The sequence below is a fragment of the Oncorhynchus clarkii genome, chromosome 13 (assembly GCF_045791955.1).
Source record: "Oncorhynchus clarkii lewisi isolate Uvic-CL-2024 chromosome 13, UVic_Ocla_1.0, whole genome shotgun sequence".
Classification (NCBI taxonomy): domain Eukaryota; kingdom Metazoa; phylum Chordata; class Actinopteri; order Salmoniformes; family Salmonidae; genus Oncorhynchus; species Oncorhynchus clarkii.
The window spans coordinates 7735831-7755057 of record NC_092159.1 but is presented as its reverse complement, the minus strand read 5'-3'; the positions used below and the strand labels follow the sequence as shown (position 1 = coordinate 7755057).

At 41.7% G+C, this 19227-nt stretch overlaps 1 protein-coding gene across 2 annotated transcripts; it reads right to left on the bottom strand.

The window, feature by feature from the left end:
- Positions 1-672: 672 nt before the first annotated feature.
- Positions 673-15195, bottom strand: LOC139423665 (zinc finger protein ZFP2-like). Of its 2 annotated transcripts, none has more exons than XM_071175273.1 (4): positions 15013-15195; positions 7730-8686; positions 7509-7546; positions 673-2357 (listed from the first exon to the last, which is right to left on the bottom strand). In XM_071175273.1, exons 2-4 carry the CDS (start codon positions 8614-8616, stop codon positions 1087-1089), a joined length of 2196 nt encoding a protein of 731 aa, XP_071031374.1. In that variant the 5' UTR covers positions 8617-8686; positions 15013-15195; the 3' UTR covers positions 673-1086. The 2 variants fall into 2 exon arrangements, with proteins under 2 accessions (XP_071031374.1, XP_071031375.1); XM_071175274.1 differs by lacking the exon at positions 673-2357 and adding an exon at positions 2975-3064.
- Between the last annotated feature and the right edge of the window lie 4032 nt (positions 15196-19227).

Sequence of the window (19227 nt, the reverse complement as noted above, 5' to 3'; positions counted from 1 at the left end):
CACGGTAGAAAGGACTATCAACACATACTGAGCAGCTCATGTTATAGACAGAAGCATGCTACAAGGCAGACCAATCCACACTCATCTCCCGGCATGTCCAGCCCATCCATTATCTCAGCCAATCATGGCTAGCGGGAAGGTTCCTGACTTTTTCCGTCGTTAAACCAACTAGGCTCGTAATTTAACATTTTATTCATATTTATGGATGGAATACAAGTTTGTTATTAAGGCACATGAATGTTCACATGTTCCAGAAGGCATTTCTGCACAAAAACGCATTTTGATAAATAAATCAAATGCACTCACACAAAATGGACATTATCATAATTTTCACAATTTCGACAAAGACTGACAGGGGCTTTAAGGCTAGGATTTGTGGAGAAGAAGCTGATCCTATATAGATCTGTAGCTATGGGAAACTCCACCACAGGACTAGGAGAGCAGAGGTTAGGTCTCCCTGTCAGATACTGAATGTATGTACACAACCCTGTAATTTCAGGCAGTTTAAAGCCACAATCCTGGCTTTGTGTTTCAGTCCAATGGCAGCTGTGGGACGGGGCTGAGCAAACGTAACCTTAAGTAACCTCAAATACAAAGCTACAGACCCTCTGCTCCCAACCCATGTGTGTGTGTCTGCAACAACAACAACAACAATAATAATAATAATAATAATTTGATGTTTATATTGTCCTTATTTCACACATGTACAAGTGTGTCTTATATACACACGTGTGAATTGGTCATTTGTTTTTTTTTGCATATCCCAACTTCCCCTGAGACGCCATCGGAGAGTGGAGTCGCGGCCAGGGTCAGCCATTATCAACGGCAACCCAGGAGCAATTAGGGTTAGGTGCCCTGCTCAATGGCACAGCAACACATTTTTTTTTGCTTCGTCGCCTCGAGGATTAGAACAAGTGACTTTTCGGTTACAGGTCCTAAACTCTAACCGCTAGGCTACCGGCCACCATGTGTGCTTGTGTCCCTTTCTCTCTCTAGAGGGGTAGATTATAAGCAAAAAGACAAATCCCTTTAGTCTAAAAGTTAAACGAAAGGACAATAAAGTCTATTCATAGAGCTTCCATCATTCTAAGGCTGTTCAGCATAGAGTGCATCGGCAGGATGTCCATGTCCTTTCTTATGTTTCAACATGGCTACTAAATACGTGAACCTCTCCCCGCATATATAACAGCTGTAAGGCTTCTCTCCGGTGTGGGTGCGTTTGTGTACAGCCAATGCGTCGGTTCGGGAAAACCTCTTCCCACACTGATCACAAGCATGAGGCTTCTCTCCGGTATGAGTTCTCTTGTGTGCAGCCAGGTTTTGTGACCGACTGAAGCTCTTCCCGCAGAAAGAACAGTGGTAAGGTTTCTCCCCAGTGTGAGTTCGCTGGTGATTCACCAGAGTACGAGACAGCGAAAACCTCCTCCCACAGTGATTGCAGACATAAGGCATCTCTCCAGTATGCACACGCTGGTGTGTTATTAAACGGCGGCGGAATATGAAGCTGCTGCCGCAGTCGGAGCAGTTGTACTGTTTCACTCCTCGGTGTATCTTCATGTGAATTCTGAAGTCGTCAGGATGGTTGAAGGTCTTTCCACACAGGTCGCAGACAATAGACTTCTCTTTACTGTGCCTTTTCTGGTGATTCTTCAGATACACCGGATGAGAGAAACAGTTCCCACACTCAGAGCAGCGGTAAGGTCTCTCTCCCCGGTTGTGCGTCAGCTGGTGAAATTTAAGATTATCTTTTGTAGTAAAACACGCTCCGCATTCAGAGCAGCGGAAGGGCCTTTCGGCGGAGGGCTTGTGTTTATGTTCATGTGCTTTCAGTAAACTGAAATGAATGAACCGCATTCCGCAGTCAGAACATTGGAACGGTTTCTCTTCGGTGTGCATTTTCATATGGAAATGAAAGGTTGCTAAAATACAAAATGTCTTCTCGCAGAAGGAACATTGGTAAGGCCTTTCTACGGCAGGCTTGTGTGTTTGCTTGTGTGCTTTTAAAGTGGAGTTTTGTGCAAAACTTTTCCCGCAGTCAGAGCAGTGGTGAATTTTTTCCCCTGTATGTGTTTTCTGGTGCATTTTAAGATTACCTTGTAGACTGAAACTTTTTCCACACTGTGAGCAGCGGTAAGGTTTCTCTCCTGTATGGATTCTCTGGTGCATTTTAAGTTGCGCTGAACCAGCTAAACTCTTCCCACACTGAGTGCAGCAGTAGTGATGTTTCTTCCCTGTAAGTCTCTGCGGTTGTTTGTTGGCGTGTTTTGATTCGGTGAGACTCCAGTCTGGGTCATCAGCATCATGACGATGTTGTTGTTGGGGCTCCCCAGAGGACCCACAATAGCCACGTCTTTTTCCTGTGTGAACAACGAAAAACAATCAAAACACTGAATACAGTTTGTCCTAGAGAAGTTACATCATTCTGAGATATCGTTAAAACCATTCATCAGATAATCAAATTCCCTAGACTGCACTGTAATTTAGGATTTCAAAGAAATCTTCCACATGCATAACCAGTCCTTGAGAAGTATTGTTATCAAATAGTTCATGGAATTTTGAGTAACGCTTATTGGCCAGCTAAAGGACTGTGGTTACCGTAAAAAAAAATGAATAAATAGCAAAACAAAGATATATATATACACACGGTACCAGTCAAAAGTTTGGGCACACGTACTCAAAGGTTTTTCTTTCTTTTTTACTATTTTCTATATTGTAGAATAATTGTGAAAACATCAAATTTATGAACACATATGGAATCATGTAATAGCCAAAAAAAAGTGTCATTTTAGATTCTTCAAACCACACTTTGCCTTAATGACAGCTTTGCACGCTCAACCAGCTTCATGAGGAATGCTTTTCCAACAGTCTTGAAGGAGTTCCCACATACGCTGAGCACTTGTTTGGCTGCTTTTCCTTCACTCTGCAGTCCAACTCATCCCAAACCATCTCAAAGGTGTAGAGGTTGGGGGATTGTTGGAGGCCAGGTTATCTGATGCAGCACTCCATCAGTCTCCTTGGTCAAATAGCCCTTACACAGCCTGGAGGTGTGTTTTGGGTCATTGTCCTGTTGAAAAACAAATGATGGTCCCACTAAGCGCAAAGCAGATGGGATGGCGTATCACTGCAGAATGCTGTGGTAGCCATAATGATTAGGTGTAAAAATCACCAACAGTGTCACCAGCAAAGCACCCCCACACCATGACACCTCCTCCTCCATGCTTCACGTGGCAACCACACATGCAGAGATCATCCGTTCACCTACTCTGCGTCTCACAAATTGTTGGAACCAAAAATCTCAAATTTGGACTCATCAGACCAAAGGACAGATTTACACCGGTCTAATGTCCATTGATCGTGTTTCTTGGCCAAAGCAAGTCTCTTTTTCTTATTGGTGTCCTATAGTAGTGGTTTCTTTGCAGCAATTCGACCATGAAGGCCTGATTCACGCGGTCAGTTGATGTTGAGATGTGTCTGTTACTTGAACTCCGTGAAGCATTTATTTGGGATGCTATCTGAAGTGCAGTTAACTCTAATGAACGTATCCTCTGCAGCAGAGGTAACTCTGGGTCTTCCTGTCCTGTGGTGGTCCTCATCATGAGAGCCATTTTCAACATAGCGCTTGATGGTTTTTGCGACTGCACTAGAATAAACTTTGAAAGTTCTTTCAATTTTCCGGATTGACTGACCTTCATGTCTTAAAGTAATGATGGACTGTCGTTTCTCTCTGCTTATTTGAGCTGTTGTCGTCATAATATGGACTTGGCCAATTATCAAATAGGGCTATGTTCTGTATACCACCCCTACGCTGTCACAACACAACTGATTGGCAAAAACACGTTAAGGAATATAATTCCACAAATTAACTATTAACAAGACACACCTGTTAATTGAAACGCATTCCAGGTGACTACCTCATGAAGCTGGTTGAGAGAATGCCAAGTGTGCAAAGCTGTCATCAATATTCGTTTAACACGTTTTAGGTTACTACATAATTCCATGTGTGTTATTTCATAGTTTCGATGTCTTCACTATTATTCTACAATGTAGAAGACAGTAAAAATAAAGAAAACCCTTGAATGAGGAGGTGTTCGAAAACTTTTGACTGGTCCTGTATATATTTTTTTAAGTATAATAATAAGTTTTAATGTATGTGCATTGAGTGTGGGAAATGTGCTTTACAAAACATAATTATGATTTTCAAAAAATGATGGAAGGACTCATAAAACCTGAATAAAGGATACATCTCGTAATAATATACAAGGTCAAGCACTTTTCATGTTTAGTCTTCACATGATAAACACATCTGGACTCAGGCCTTTGTGTTTCAAGTGGGTGTCAGGTAAAAGTAGACGATGGCAGACAACAGGATTCTTAGTGAAAGGGCTGTTATTGTTGAACGTTTGCTTGACTTATACACCACCGTTCAAAAGTTTAGGGTCACTTAGAAATGTCCTTGTTTTTGAAAGAAAAGCTATTTTTTGGTCCATTAAAATAACATAAAATTGATCAGAAATACAGTGTAGACATTGTTAATGTTGTAAATGACTATTGTAGCTGGAAATGGATGATTTTTAATGGAACATCTACATAGGCGTACCAAGACCCATTATCAACAACCATCACTCTTGTGTTCCAATGGCACGTTGTGTTAGCTAATCCTAGTTTATCATTTTAAAAGACTAATTGATCATTAGAAAACCCTTTTGCAATTACGTTAGCACAGCTGAAAACTGTTGTCCTGATTAAAGAAGCAATAAAACTGTCCTTCTTTAGGCTAGTTGAGTATCTGGAGCATCAGCATTTGTGGGTTCAATTACAGGCTCAAGATGGCCAGAAACAAATAACTTTCTTCTGAAACTCGTCAGTCTATTCTTGTTCTGAGAAATGAAGGCTATTCCATGCGAGAAATTGCCAAGAAACTGAAGATCTCGTACAACACTGTGTACTACTCCCTTCACAGAACAGCGCAAACTGTCTCTAACCAGAATAGAAAGGGGAGTGGGAGGCCCAGGTGCACAACTGAGCAAGAGGACAAGTCCATTAGTGTCTAGTTTGAGAAACAGATGCCTCACAAATCCTCAATTGGCAGCTTCATTAAATACTACCCGAAAAAACACCAGTCTCAACGTCACCAGTGAAGAGGCGACTCCGGGATTGCTGGCCTTCTAGTGTTTTTACAGTCGTTTTACAGAATTTGGCAGTACGTCCAACCAGCCTCACAACCACAGATTATGTGTAACAATGCCAGACCAGGCCCTCCACATCCAGATTCTTCACCTGCGGGATCATCTGAGACTAGCCACCCAGACAGCTTATGAAACTGAGTATTTCTGTCTGTAATAAAGCCTTTTTATGGGGAAAAAACTAACTCTGATTGGCTGGGGCTGTTGCATTTTATATTTTTGTTCAGTATTCAATAAAATTCTCAGTAACGGTTACAGAAATATATTTTTCTTGTTACAACTGTGATATGTTGTTTATCTACATTAGTTGAATGCACTGACTAAATTTGCTCTGGATAAGAGTTCCGGCTGAATTACCAAAATGTAAAAGTAAAAACAAAACACGTTCAAAGCATGCTGGGTATTATTCTAATGTTCTCGGTCTTCAGCCACAACTGTCAGATACACGGTTATATGTTAATTGTACGATGATTCTACAATGAAAAAAGGTGTTGATGCAACTTACAAACGTTGATAGAGGCCCCTGGACTGCACTGTAATGTTAGAAAACAACAACTAAACGTTGATAGAGGCCCCTGGACTGCACTGTAATGTTAGAAAACAACATCTAAACGTTGATAGAGGCCCCTGGACTGCACTGTAATGTTAGAAAACAACAACTAAACGTTGATAGAGGCCCCTGGACTGCACTGTAATGTTAGAAAACAACAACTAAACGTTGATAGAGGCCCCTGGACTGCACTGTAATGTTAGAAAACAACATCTAAACGTTGATAGAGGCCCCTGGACTGCACTGTAATGTTAGAAAACAACATCTAAACGTTGATAGAGGCCCCTGGACTGCACTGTAATGTTAGAAAACAACAACTAAACGTTGATATCAGAGGCCCCTGGACTGCACTGTAATGTTAGAAAACAACAACTAAACGTTGATATCAGAGGCCCCTGGACTGCACTGTAATGTTAGAAAACAACAACTAAACGTTGATAGAGGCCCCTGGACTGCACTGTAATGTTAGAAAACAACAACTAAACGTTGATAGAGGCCCCTGGACTGCACTGTAATGTTAGAAAACAACATCTAAACGTTGATAGAGGCCCCTGGACTGCACTGTAATGTTAGAAAACAACAACTAAACGTTGATAGAGGCCCCTGGACTGCACTGTAATGTTAGAAAACAACATCTAAACTTTGATAGAGGCCCCTGGACTGCACTGTAATGTTAGAAAACAACATCTAAACGTTGATAGAGGCCCCTGGACTGCACTGTAATGTTAGAAAACAACATCTAAACTTTGATAGAGGCCCCTGGACTGCACTGTAATGTTAGAAAACAACATCTAAACGTTGATAGAGGCCCCTGGACTGCACTGTAATGTTAGAAAACAACATCTAAACGTTGATAGAGGCCCCTGGACTGCACTGTAATGTTAGAAAACAACATCTAAACGTTGATAGAGGCCCCTGGACTGCACTGTAATGTTAGAAAACAACATCTAAACGTTGATAGAGGCCCCTGGACTGCACTGTAATGTTAGAAAACAACAACTAAACGTTGATAGAGGCCCCTGGACTGCACTGTAATGTTAGAAAACAACATCTAAACGTTGATAGAGGCCCCTGGACTGCACTGTAATGTTAGAAAACAACAACTAAACGTTGATAGAGGCCCCTGGACTGCACTGTAATGTTAGAAAACAACATCTAAACGTTGATAGAGGCCCCTGGACTGCACTGTAATGTTAGAAAACAACAACTAAACGTTGATAGAGGCCCCTGGACTGCACTGTAATGTTAGAAAACAACATCTAAACTTTGATAGAGGCCCCTGGACTGCACTGTAATGTTAGAAAACAACATCTAAACGTTGATAGAGGCCCCTGGACTGCACTGTAATGTTAGAAAACAACATCTAAACTTTGATAGAGGCCCCTGGACTGCACTGTAATGTTAGAAAACAACATCTAAACGTTGATAGAGGCCCCTGGACTGCACTGTAATGTTAGAAAACAACATCTAAACGTTGATAGAGGCCCCTGGACTGCACTGTAATGTTAGAAAACAACATCTAAACGTTGATAGAGGCCCCTGGACTGCACTGTAATGTTAGAAAACAACATCTAAACGTTGATAGAGGCCCCTGGACTGCACTGTAATGTTAGAAAACAACAACTAAACGTTGATAGAGGCCCCTGGACTGCACTGTAATGTTAGAAAACAACATCTAAACGTTGATAGAGGCCCCTGGACTGCACTGTAATGTTAGAAAACAACAACTAAACTTCACAATGGAACCAAAACAAAAGGTATCCTGCTGCACTTACTTTGATGAATCACGTCTCCTTCCTCCTCCTCGTCTCCTTCCTCCTCCTCGTCTCCTTCCTCCTCCTCGTCTCCTTCCTCCTCCTCGTCTCCTTCCTCCTCCTCGTCTCCTTCCTCCTCCTCGTCTCCTTCCTCCTCCTCGTCTCCTTCCTCCTCCTCGTCTCCTTCCTCCTCCTCCTCGTCTCCTTCCTCCTCCTCGTCTCCTTCCTCCTCCTCGTCTCCTCCTCCAGCAGTTCCTCTCAACCCTGGTGTTTTCCTGCAGTCGACCAGCCACACAGACACCCTCTTCAGACCCAGCAGTAAGGCATTACCAGGAGAGGACAGAGAGGGGGACCCACTCACTCTCTTCAGACCCAGCAGTAAGGCATTACCAGGAGAGGACAGAGAGGGGGCCCCACTCACTCTCTTCAGACCCTGCAGTAAGGCATTACCAGGAGAGGACAGAGAGGGGGACCCACTCACTCTCTTCAGACCCTGCAGTAAGGCATTACCAGGAGAGGACAGAGAGGGGGCCCCACTCACTCTCTTCAGACCCAGCAGTAAGGCATTACCAGGAGAGGACAGAGAGGGGGACCCACTCACTCTCTTCTCTCTCTGCTCTGGTGTGTGTCTCTCTGGAGCTGGTTCTGCCTCAAGCCCTTTGCTAGGCAACAAATCCCTGTCCTCCTCATCCCATTCTTCATCGCAGTCTGCAGCGTTGTCATCAAAGGATTGGCTGAGATTCATGGGTTCCCCCTCCAGCCCTTTGCTAGGTAACCAATCCATGTCCTTCTGGTTCTCGTCTTCATCACAGTCTACAGCATCATCATCAATGGATTGGCTGGGACTCAAAGGTGCACCGATACCCTCCTCCTGTATCTTTCTGATGTCCTCTTTCAGTTGGAGTAACCAAGACATTCCCTGCTCCTCCGATTCCATTGAATCTGCATTTTCCCAAAGTTCCTCCAGGATTTTACGGCACAATGAGTGATGGTGATTGTTTCCTTGAACATCAGAGCCATCCTTGCCACCTATTCCACTGCGTTCACACAGGCAGCGTAAATTGTCGTTGGTTAAAGTGTATAAACTCTGTTCCATTTCATCCATCAATGTTTCCCTCTCTCCACTCATATTGTCCTGCTCACGTGGCAACAACAGCAATGAAGTCAATGTCAAGACTGATATAGTTCAGTTAGATGACCTATAATGAAAATGAAAGATTAGAACACATTAGTGCTGACTCCATTTAGTCGACTGGTCCATTGTTTGGCTGTTGGTCAACAGAGATTTCTTTAGTTGGGCAGTAGCAAAAAATTATGACCTGTAATGAAAATGAAAGATTAGAACACATTAGCGATTGCATCTGTCATTTCACCCTAAAATGTTGTTTCTTTTTACTTTGAGTGTTAAATTAGTTTAGGAATATTCAGGCATGTTTAAATTAAATATTCATGTTGGTACAGTCACAAAATGACATGAAAAGGCTATGCATGTCAAGATGACATGGTGGTTTACATCTATTGTGTTTTGTCTTAGTTTGATTAATACCTAGGAACTAAGATAACATCATATAGGGAGATCTGTGGAAGGGAGCCATTTCAATTACGGCGGGCATGGGGTTCCTACTTGCGGATCTTCACAGGGGAACCCAGGCAGTGGGAGAGCAGGGATACATGTTCCCCGGTTTCAGATACACCAGGGGAGGCAGATGTCTGATGCAGTTTCAGTCTTCTCTGCTGTGTTGTTGGCACTAGTGTTGGGGTGGTGTTAGGCTAGTGTTGGGGTAGTGTTGGGGTAGTGTTGGGCTAGTGTTGGGCTGGTGTTGGGCTGGTGTTGGGCTAGTGTTGGGTTAGTGTTGGGCTAGTGTTGGGCTGGTGTTGGGGTGGTGTTTGGGTGGTGTTGGGGTAGTGTTGGGGTAGTGTGGGGTAGTGTTGGGGTGGTGTTGGGGTGGTGTTGGGCTAGTGTTGGGCTAGTGTTCGCAAAGTGTTGGTGGTGTTGGGGTGGTGTTGGGGTGGTGTTGGGGTAGTGTTGGGGTAGTGTTGGGGTGGTGTTGGGGTGGTGTTGGGGTGGTGTTGGGGTAGTGTTGGGGTGGTGTTGGGGTGGTTGGAAGACGTGGGGCCTAAAAGGGTTACTGTGTTCAGACTGCCGCTGCCCTGGTCACGCTGAGAGAAGGGAAGTCTAGAGCACAATCAGACTTGTTAAATCGAGCTGGTGATGGCGCTTAATAGGGTGGAAAGCTTCTCTGTCAAATGGCACCTCCTGCTCTCTGTTACTGTGGATATTTGAAAGGTCCATTGGATGTACTCATATGTTCATCACGGACAACATGCAGCGTGTAGCTACAGCTTTCAATACCAGTGTTGTCCTGAATACAGCTGCTGGTATCGACGCAGCTCTGTCTTTTGTGGCTAAAGCAGTCTGGACTGGTTGAAGCCGAGTGGGAAGGATTCTTTTGGAAGTGTTTCAGTCTGCCGTGAATCATCATTATCCATACACCGGTAAGAGTCTACAGTTAAAATGCTAAGACAGATACATAATTGTACATTTATTATTGTCTCAACTGTATCAAAACTGTTTTTTTTTTTATTGTTAGCTATATAGCTAGCTAGATAGACAGTTGTATACAGATACTGCTTTGGCTAGCTAGCTAAGCTGACCAGTTGCATTCTGCTGTTAATGTTGATTGTTGATGTGCTAAGCCGCGCATGACATTATGATCATATTTTAAATGTCTGTCATGTTCAACGAGCTAGCTACCGAAAATAGCCACTGTGGTGCGAATGCTAATCGATTATCAAGCTAATCAAACCCCATTTTAAGTGATTAGGTACACATGCTAAGTTGGCTAGTTAGCAAGCCACGATAAAATGATAGCTAAATAGCTAGCTATTGGATTGTAGATTTCAAGGTATTTTTTTCCATGTTCAACTAGCTGGCCAGCTAGATGAATACCACTTACATTTAGCCAGCTGGTAATTATGAAGCTAAATGTTTGCTAAAACTAGCTAGTAATCTTGTGTCTGCATTGCCATTGTTTGACAGGAAGCAGGTTAAGTGTGTACAGGATGCTTTATTACAACTGTAGAGGTCAACAGGAAATAAAAATCTATAAGCGATTAATTCATGGATGTTTCAACACCTTTTTCTGGAATTTGTCTTTCAGCATAAACCTGCTCTCCACCATCAGTACAAGGAGATGATCAAGGGTGAACAAGAAACACTTCAGGTATTTTGTCTTTGAGCTTATTTCTTGGACTTGGGGGGGGGTCAATCAGTGTTATTTATGGTATGCAAGGTTTGAATGTCTTGTCTATTTTATAGTCTGCTTTCATCCTTTACAGCGTTAATTGTCTGGAGCATTGTGTTGTTGTGGCCAAGGAGCTTCCACTCAGATGGAACCAGGTTTCAGCTGCTGTGCAACGTTGACGTCCTTCCTACCAGAGATGTGAAAGCGTCCCCCCCGGACTAGACACAACCCGGCAAACATATTGAGAAGATCAAGACTTTTGCAATGAAAATAGCATGGACATTACATGTCCTGCACCAAAAGGGCAGGACAGAAATATGCTCTCAGGCTAGATTGGTTCATGTTATGGACAAAGCAAAGTTACTCCAGAGTTTATGATATAGGCCTAGGACTAGATAGTGTTTTTACCTTTGTGTTTTAAGTTTTTCCTAATTGTAGACTATTAACTGCAAGTGCGACAGGTAGTAACGTATTTTATTGTTGAAATCTTTTCAGTTTTTTAAAGCACGACCTCCCTGCTTTAGCACATGGACACAGTCACATGCTTCCAAATGAATTATTTAAGAGATGGGTGGGGCTAAGGATTCAAATGCTAAATTGGTGTAAAACCAGCGGTGTCAAACAATCAGAACACAGGCCATATAAAATAAAATAAATACTAAAACAATACCTGTTTCTGCATCCCCAAATTCTGCACAAGGCAAAATAAATGGCTACACGTCAACTGCTCGTTCAGTGCAGCAGGCTGCGGGCGTGTAGTGCTGCCAGAGCTCCGCCAAGATGCTCCATTAGTAAAGTTAGGCTGCGGGCGTGTAGTGCTGCCAGAGCTCCGCCAAGATGCTCCATTAGTAAAGTTAGGCTGCGGGCGTGTAGTGCTGCCAGAGCTCCGCCAAGATGCTCCATTAGTAAAGTTAGGCTGCGGGCGTGTAGTGCTGCCAGAGCTCCGCCACTTGTCACAACGGTGCTCCTTTAGTAAAGTTAGATAACAGTGCGCGCCACTAGGCAGAATGTGCTTTGATTGAAACAAAATACAGGAAGGCTGTATAGTTTAACACCAGTTGTTCTAATTTGCTCACAAAACAGTCATTTAAGAAGATCTAAATGCATATGCAAATGCTGCCAAATGGTTTTATTCAGGTGGTATTCACTACACCCCCAGGAAGAATGACACTTTGTTTTGTTTTTTTCACATTTGACAAGCGAGCACTTCGATATGATCATTTTCCTGAATTCATAGAATGTTTGGGAACAATGTAGAACAGTGGTCCACAACCTTTTCAAGCCTAAGATCACATCCCAAGTCCAAATGTAAACCAAGATCTACCACTTGCAAAAAAAACAAGGCCACAGTGTAGTTCCACTTTGACATTCTCTATTTTGTTACCTGTCAATCACAGGCAAAGTATTCATTTAATTATACAAATAGTATAATCAGAAGGGCAACTATCATTCAACATTTTATAACAGTCATATTACATTGTTCAATATTTCCACAGGCCTACTACTCATTCACCATTCATATATAACCTCAATAATCAGTCAATTACAGGCCTATTACCATTCATATATAACCTCAATAATCAGTCAATTACAGGCCTATTACCATTCATATATAACCTCAACAATCAGTCAATTACAGGCCTATCACCATTCATATATAACCTCAATAATCAGTCAATTACAGGCCTATTACCATTCATATATAACCTCAATAATCAGTCAATTACAGGCCTATTACCATTCATATATAACCTCAACAATCAGTCAATTACAGGCCTATTACCATTCATATATAACCTCAACAATCAGTCAATTACAGGCCTATTACCATTCATATATAACCTCAACAATCAGTCAATTACAGGCCTATTACCATTCATATATAACCTCAACAATCAGTCAATTACAGGCCTATTACCATTCATATATAACCTCAACAATCAGTCAATTACAGGCCTAAGCCAGTCATATATAACCTCCATAATCAGTCAATTACAGGCCTAAGCCAATCATATTTAACCTCAATAATCAATCAATTACAGGCCTAAGCCAATCATGTACAGTTCTGTTTCACTTTCTCCTTTTAAACATCATATTTCAAGACACTTCAAAATGACAATTCAAGTGCAACTAGCATTCAAAATATTAGGTAACAGTCACATCATTCAATTGTTCGAAAATATTTTCACACAAATCACAGCCCTACTAACAACTTTTCAGTGTTTACAAGAACCCAAGAGTCACGGGAGGGGAAACTTTTCAGTGTTTACAAGAACCCAAGAGTCACGGTCTCTTGATCTTGCTTTCAACTCCTATGTCCTTTTGCAATTCAATTATCTCCATGTCAACTCCGATTGGTAAAGCAAATACTTGCTGGAATTTGGCAGACACCTCCTCAATCTCAATGGGGAGGTAAGGGTTTGAGATAAATGCAACAACCACTCCTATGTCATTGAACTCCTGAAAACGCCTGTTGAATTCAGATGCTAGTTTCTCCAGGTGGGAACAGAATTCGTGCTGGAGAAAAGCATCTTTGTTTCAGATGTGTTGCTACATTTTCTCCGGGTTTGGGAAGTGCACCAGACTTCCATTCCTCAGCTGAGAGGCCCACACACCCACCTTGGTCTTAAAGGCACTGACAGCGCTGATCATGTTTGTCACGTCTTTGTCTTTCCCTGAAGCTCATAGTTGAGCTGGTTCAGCTTGTCTGTTATGTCCGTGAGGAAACCTCAGTCGAGCAGCCATGCATCATCAGACAGTTCCTCATACTCCTCATTTCGTGACTCCAGAAAGGATTTGATCTCGGGCAGCAAGTCAACAAATCGCTGCAGTACTTTTCCCCGCGTCTCATCCACTTTACGCAAGCGTGGAGACTCAAGTCACCATATGCGGCGTCAAACTCATCTAATTCAAATGTAAACAAGCGGTGCTAAAGTCCATTTGCGCGAATCGAATTAACAATCGTAACAACAAGTGTCATGACATGAGACAAGTCCACAGCTTTACTAGCTAGTGCTTGCTGATGAATCACACAGTGATAGTTCTAAAAATTGGAGAAATCGGGATCACGACGGCACACTGCAACGAAGCCCGAATGCACCCCACGCATTGCTGGTGCCCCGTCTGTAGTGATATCGCTACCAGCTTATGAATGGGAATGCTGTTATCATGCACACAACGTTTAAACTCGTTGTAAATGTTCTCACCTCTTGTCATCCCTTTAATAGCAACAAGGTGATAAAACGCCCTCTTAAAAAAATTATGAATGAATTAAAACAGTTATGATTTTTTCCCCTCTGATTTTGAAAACTCCTCCCGATCGACTTGGAATGCTTCCAATATCGACCACGATCGACGGGTTGGCGACTCCTGATTTAGAATAAGGCATTAGTGAAAATGCTAAAGTAATATATCCAGCTGGTGTTGCATGTTGTTAAATTCACCTATTCTGCATCAGGCGTACACAGACCAGACTGCTCTGAAATCGGAGTAGATTTCCAGAATGACTTCTACGACCGCTAGAGATATGCTTACTTGATAGCAGTCGTTCAATTCAGCATAGCTAGCTAGCAAAGCGATTCAAATGTATTTCTAGCTAACCAAATTACACCTGCATCTAGTTGTAGCCACCGAAAAACGATATGAGGGGGGAAAATCGGTCACTCACCCACTCCTCCAATGACATTACATTCTCCCAGCAGCTAGCTAATATGAGGCTCCGTGCTTTTAACTTGTTAAATAAATAAATACGCTAGCTTATTAGCCACGTTATAACTGCCTTGTGATCATTGCTAGTTTGATTGTATTGATATTCCCAGCCTTAGTTACATTCGTCAGTTTTTGTCCGAAATATAGAATAATTGAAACTTGAAACGGTGCATTCCGAATGGATGCCGCAAACAATGTACCAGTCCAGCTGTGATTTACAACCAGATATCAATATTTTTTGGAATAGCAAGAAAAGTATTGGTGAATTACATCGATCATGCATTGAATTGCATTCTTACTGTACGTCATTTAATTGAGTCAAATCGAACCTATTTATAAAACCTCTTATAAAGTTGGTTTTGTAGCATACACTGGGAATTTGACATTTTAGACTGATATGATTGTTTGTTTCATATCTGCAAAGTAGTTAGAACGCTGTCGTTTACACTTTAGGGTTAAGCCAGTTATTATCAAACCAAAGCCATAAACAGTAGCTAATCGTTCACATGGTTGGTGGTGTACAAAACATCAAACTGGCTCCAGTAGAAGTGCTAGTAACCTTTGCTACCTACCAGGTACAGTAGAAAGGCTAGCTAGGAAGCTAACAGGCCAGCGCGTATCTGTCCAACCTGAACAAGAAGTATACCTCGTGACTTTCGCTTCGATAACGTTGTTCTGAGATCAGTTTTAAACTGTATTTTGGAAATTGAATGTAGAAATTCCCACTATGTTGGAAGACTAATCTAGTTAGGGTTAGTTGCCCATTCTTTGCTTGGTTCCAACTTCTGCTATGCCGTCATCACACACAGACCAGACCAGTCGAGTATCGATAGATCAATGGTAAACTTCTTCTTCAATGAGGTTTAACGGCGATTGGCATCCAATGTGTTGCATTACCGCAACTTACTAGACTGGTGTACAACTCCTTTATACTTTGCTTGATTTTTAAAATATTTTTTTTAAATAAGATTTTCAAATACCCTACCATCTAACACTACCCTCACAAACAAATCTACAAATGAATAAAATATTAATATTTCTCTCGCATTTCTGATCCCCAGCCCCATGCGGACACAATTAACACATACCACTACTTTCCCCAATGCTAACAATTCCTTTGTCTCATGCCCATCTGCACACTTCTCATACCTAGGAACTTCCCTCATACACACTTCTGCCGCATGCCCATAAGCTTGACACCTGTAACATAATGTATTCGGTATAAAAGCTTGCACAGATTAATGTATATGTCCTATCATTACTTTGTCGGACAAAGACTCAACATCAAAACTCAAAAGAACAGACAATGACTCTTCTGTTTCACCACTCTCGCCACCCTGTCTGCCTCGCAGCAAACAACGAGCATCACAAACACCGGGAATCTTCCTCTTCAGTTGGTAAACTTTACATTTACTGCTACCTCAGTAATCACTCCTTTCAATGGCACCCTTATCTTGAGACAAAACAATTCGGGCGCCTTCTCCCTCTGACCAGCAGAAACATAAACAATTATCACAAGACCACTTTTGGTTACCCTCACCAATTTCAAGGCACCCAGCTCTGTTTTCACCCACCCTGAAACCACAAATGGATCAGCAAAAAGGCAAGGGTCCACTTTCTCCAAAAACTTCACTCCTACTGTCATAGACTCATCTTCATCCTGACTATCGGTTCAAGCCTCAGGCGCCTGAGAACTTCACCACACCCACCACCTCCGATACGTCAACCTCATTCACTTCCAATTCTCATCCTGTCTTCAGCTCCATCTGCTTACACTTTCTACAATTCTTCTTTAAAAAACATCTCCCCTTTTCCGCAGCTGCCTAGTCTTGAAGTTATTCTTTATCAAAAGCTACTGCGACACTTTCCAATTTTGACTTCCTTCTACCAGCTCTGTACGTGATCCACCATTAGCTGGGGCCGCTCTCTCTTTCTCCCCACCAATGGTAAACTCTATGGCTAGAGCAGATATGACTGATGATGCTTCGTGTAATCTCACTTCAGGAGACATTTTTGCTGCATTTAGGATGTTTTCAGGCAAATATAAAGTGTGAAAAAAACGAATTTTGAAGTTCAGAGGAGCTTTTTCTGTTTTTCATTAACATTACGAGGTTTAGTTGTCTAAGGATTACTACGTACTTCTTAACATGAAAAAAGGCGTGCATAGGTACAAATAAATAATAATAATCAAAACACAAAACACAAAACAATTCAACTTTATAGCATACATTAATTGATAAACCCATACGGAAAAAAATCTACATTGGAATATATTTAAATGAAATTGAATTAAACATAAAATGTCAATATATTATTTTTTACTTATGGGAAAGTCTATGAAATCAGATAACTCATCAGGAGCACTAACCCCCTTCAACGTGTCCTGTAAACCAGTGCATTTAATATTTATTTAGAGATCTGGAACCTCTTCACTAGGTGTTTTCTACTGAAGCTTTATTTAGAGATCTGGAACCGACCACTAGGTGTTTTCTATTGAAGCTTTATTTAGAGATCTGGAACCTCTTCACTAGGTGTTTTCTACTGAAGCTTTATTTAGAGATCTGGAACCTCTTCACTAGGTGTTTTCTAGGTGTTTTCTATTGAAGCTTTATTTAGAGATCTGGAACCTCTTCACTAGGTGTTTTCTACTGAAGCTTTATTTAGAGATCTGGAACCTCTTCACTAGGTGTTTTCTACTGAAGCTTTATTTAGAGATCTGGAACCTCTTCACTAGGTGTTTTCTACTGAAGCTTTATTTAGAGATCTGGAACCTCTTCACTAGGTGTTTTCTACTGAAGCTTTATTTAGAGATCTGGAACCGATCACTAGATGTTTTCTATTGAACCTTTATTTAGAGATCTGGAACCTCTTCACTAGGTGTTTTCTACTGAAGCTTTATTTAGAGATCTGGAACCTCTTCACTAGGTGTTTTCTATTGAAGCTTTATTTAGAGATCTGGAACCTCTTCACTGGATGTTTTCTATTGAAGATTTATTTAGAGATCTGGAACCTCTTCACTGGATGTTTTCTATTGAAGCTTTATTTAGAGATCTGGAACCTCTTCACTGGATGTTTTCTATTGAAGCTTTATTTAGAGATCTGGAACCTCTTCACTGGATGTTTTCTACTGAAGCTTTATTTAGAGATCTGGAACCGACCACTAGGTGTTTTCTGTCAGGTGGATGGATTATCTTGGCAAAGGAGAAATGCTCACTAACAGCGATGTAAAAAAAAGTTGTGAACAACATTTTGGAGAAATAAGCTTTTTGTGCCTGAAACATTTATGGGATATTTTATTTCAGCTCATGAAACGTGGGACCAACACTTTTCATGTTGCGTTTATATTTCTGTTCAGTATACTTGCACCACAAAGTTCTTGTTGATAGTACGGATGTTTTCATTGGGTGAAGATTGGTGACCACAGGAAGTATTCAAACCTGATTGATTGGGTGCGTTGCTATAGTGTGCAACCATTATACTTCCCACAAATCTAAAAGCATTGGATTGGTGGAGACATGGGCTAGCGGGAGTTTTTATTTTTTACATTTTAAATACCAATCATTACCTTTCAAATGAGCAATGGCGATTTTAGCATGTACATCTTGGTGGGGCACTACACAATACAATTGTCACGTTCTGACCTCTATTTCCTTTGTTTTGCATTTATTTAGTATGGTCAGGGCGTGAGTTGGGTGGGCAGTCTATGTTTGTTTTTCTATGTTTTGGGGCAGTTCTATGTTTTCGGGCCTAGTATGGTTCTCAATCAGAGGCAGGTGTCATTAGTTGTCTCTGATTGAGAATCATACTTAGGTAGCCTGGGTTTCACTGTTTGTTTGTGGGTGATTGTTCCTGTCTTTGTGTAGTGTTCACCAGATAGGCTGTATTAGGTTTTGAGTTCTCACGTTTCTTGTTTTTTCGTTAGTTTGTTCATGTATAGTGTCGTAATAAAATACAATGAACAACCACCACGCTGCGCTTTGGTCCGCCTCTACTTCACAAGAAGAGAATCGTTACAACAATACAAATCCAGAAAATCACATTGTAGGATTTTTAATGAATTTATTTGCAAATTATGGTGGAAAATAAGTATTTGGTCACCTACAAACAAGCAAGATTTCTGGCTCTCACAGATCTGTAACTTCTTCTTTAAGAGGCTCCTCTGTCTTCCACTCGTTACCTGTATTAATGGCACCTGTTTGAACTTGTTATCAGTATAAAAGACACCTGTCCACAACCACAAACAGTCACACTCCAAACTCCACTATGGCCAAGACCAAAGAGCTGTCAAAGGACACCAGAAACAAAATTGTAGACCTGCACCAGGCTGGGAAGACTGAATCTGCAATAGGTAAGCAGCTTGGTTTGAAGAAATCAACTGTGGGAGCAATTATTAGGAAATGGAAGACATACAAGACCACTGATAATCTCCCTCGATCTGGGGCTCCACGCAAGATCTCACCCCGTGGGGTCAAAATGATCACAAGAACGGTGAGCAAAAATCCCAGAACCACACGGGGGACCTAGTGAATGACCTGCAGAGAGCTGGGACCAAAGTAACAAAGCCTACCATCAGTAACACACTACGCCGCCAGGGACTCAAATCCTGCAGTGCCAGACATGTCCCCCTGCTTAAGCCGTACATGTCCAGGCCCGTCTGAAGTTTGCTAGAGAGCATTTGGATGATCCAGAAGAAGATTGGGAGAATGTCATATGGTCAGATGAAACCAAAATATAAGTTTTTGGTAAAAACTCAACACGTCATGTTTGGAGGACAAATAATTCTGAGT

Excerpts from the sequence above, each read along its gene's own strand:
- LOC139423665 (XM_071175273.1), bottom strand. The coding sequence starts at position 8,616 with ATGAGTGGAGAGAGGGAAACATTGATGGATGAAATGGAACAGAGTTTA. Across the intron at positions 7,547-7,729 it reads TTGAGAGGAACTGCTGGAGG|AGGAGACGAGGAGGAGGAAG; the intron begins AGGAGACGAGGA and ends CGAGGAGGAGGA. Across the intron at positions 2,358-7,508 it reads AGGAGACGTGATTCATCAAA|GAAAAAGACGTGGCTATTGT; the intron begins GTAAGTGCAGCA and ends TTGTTCACACAG.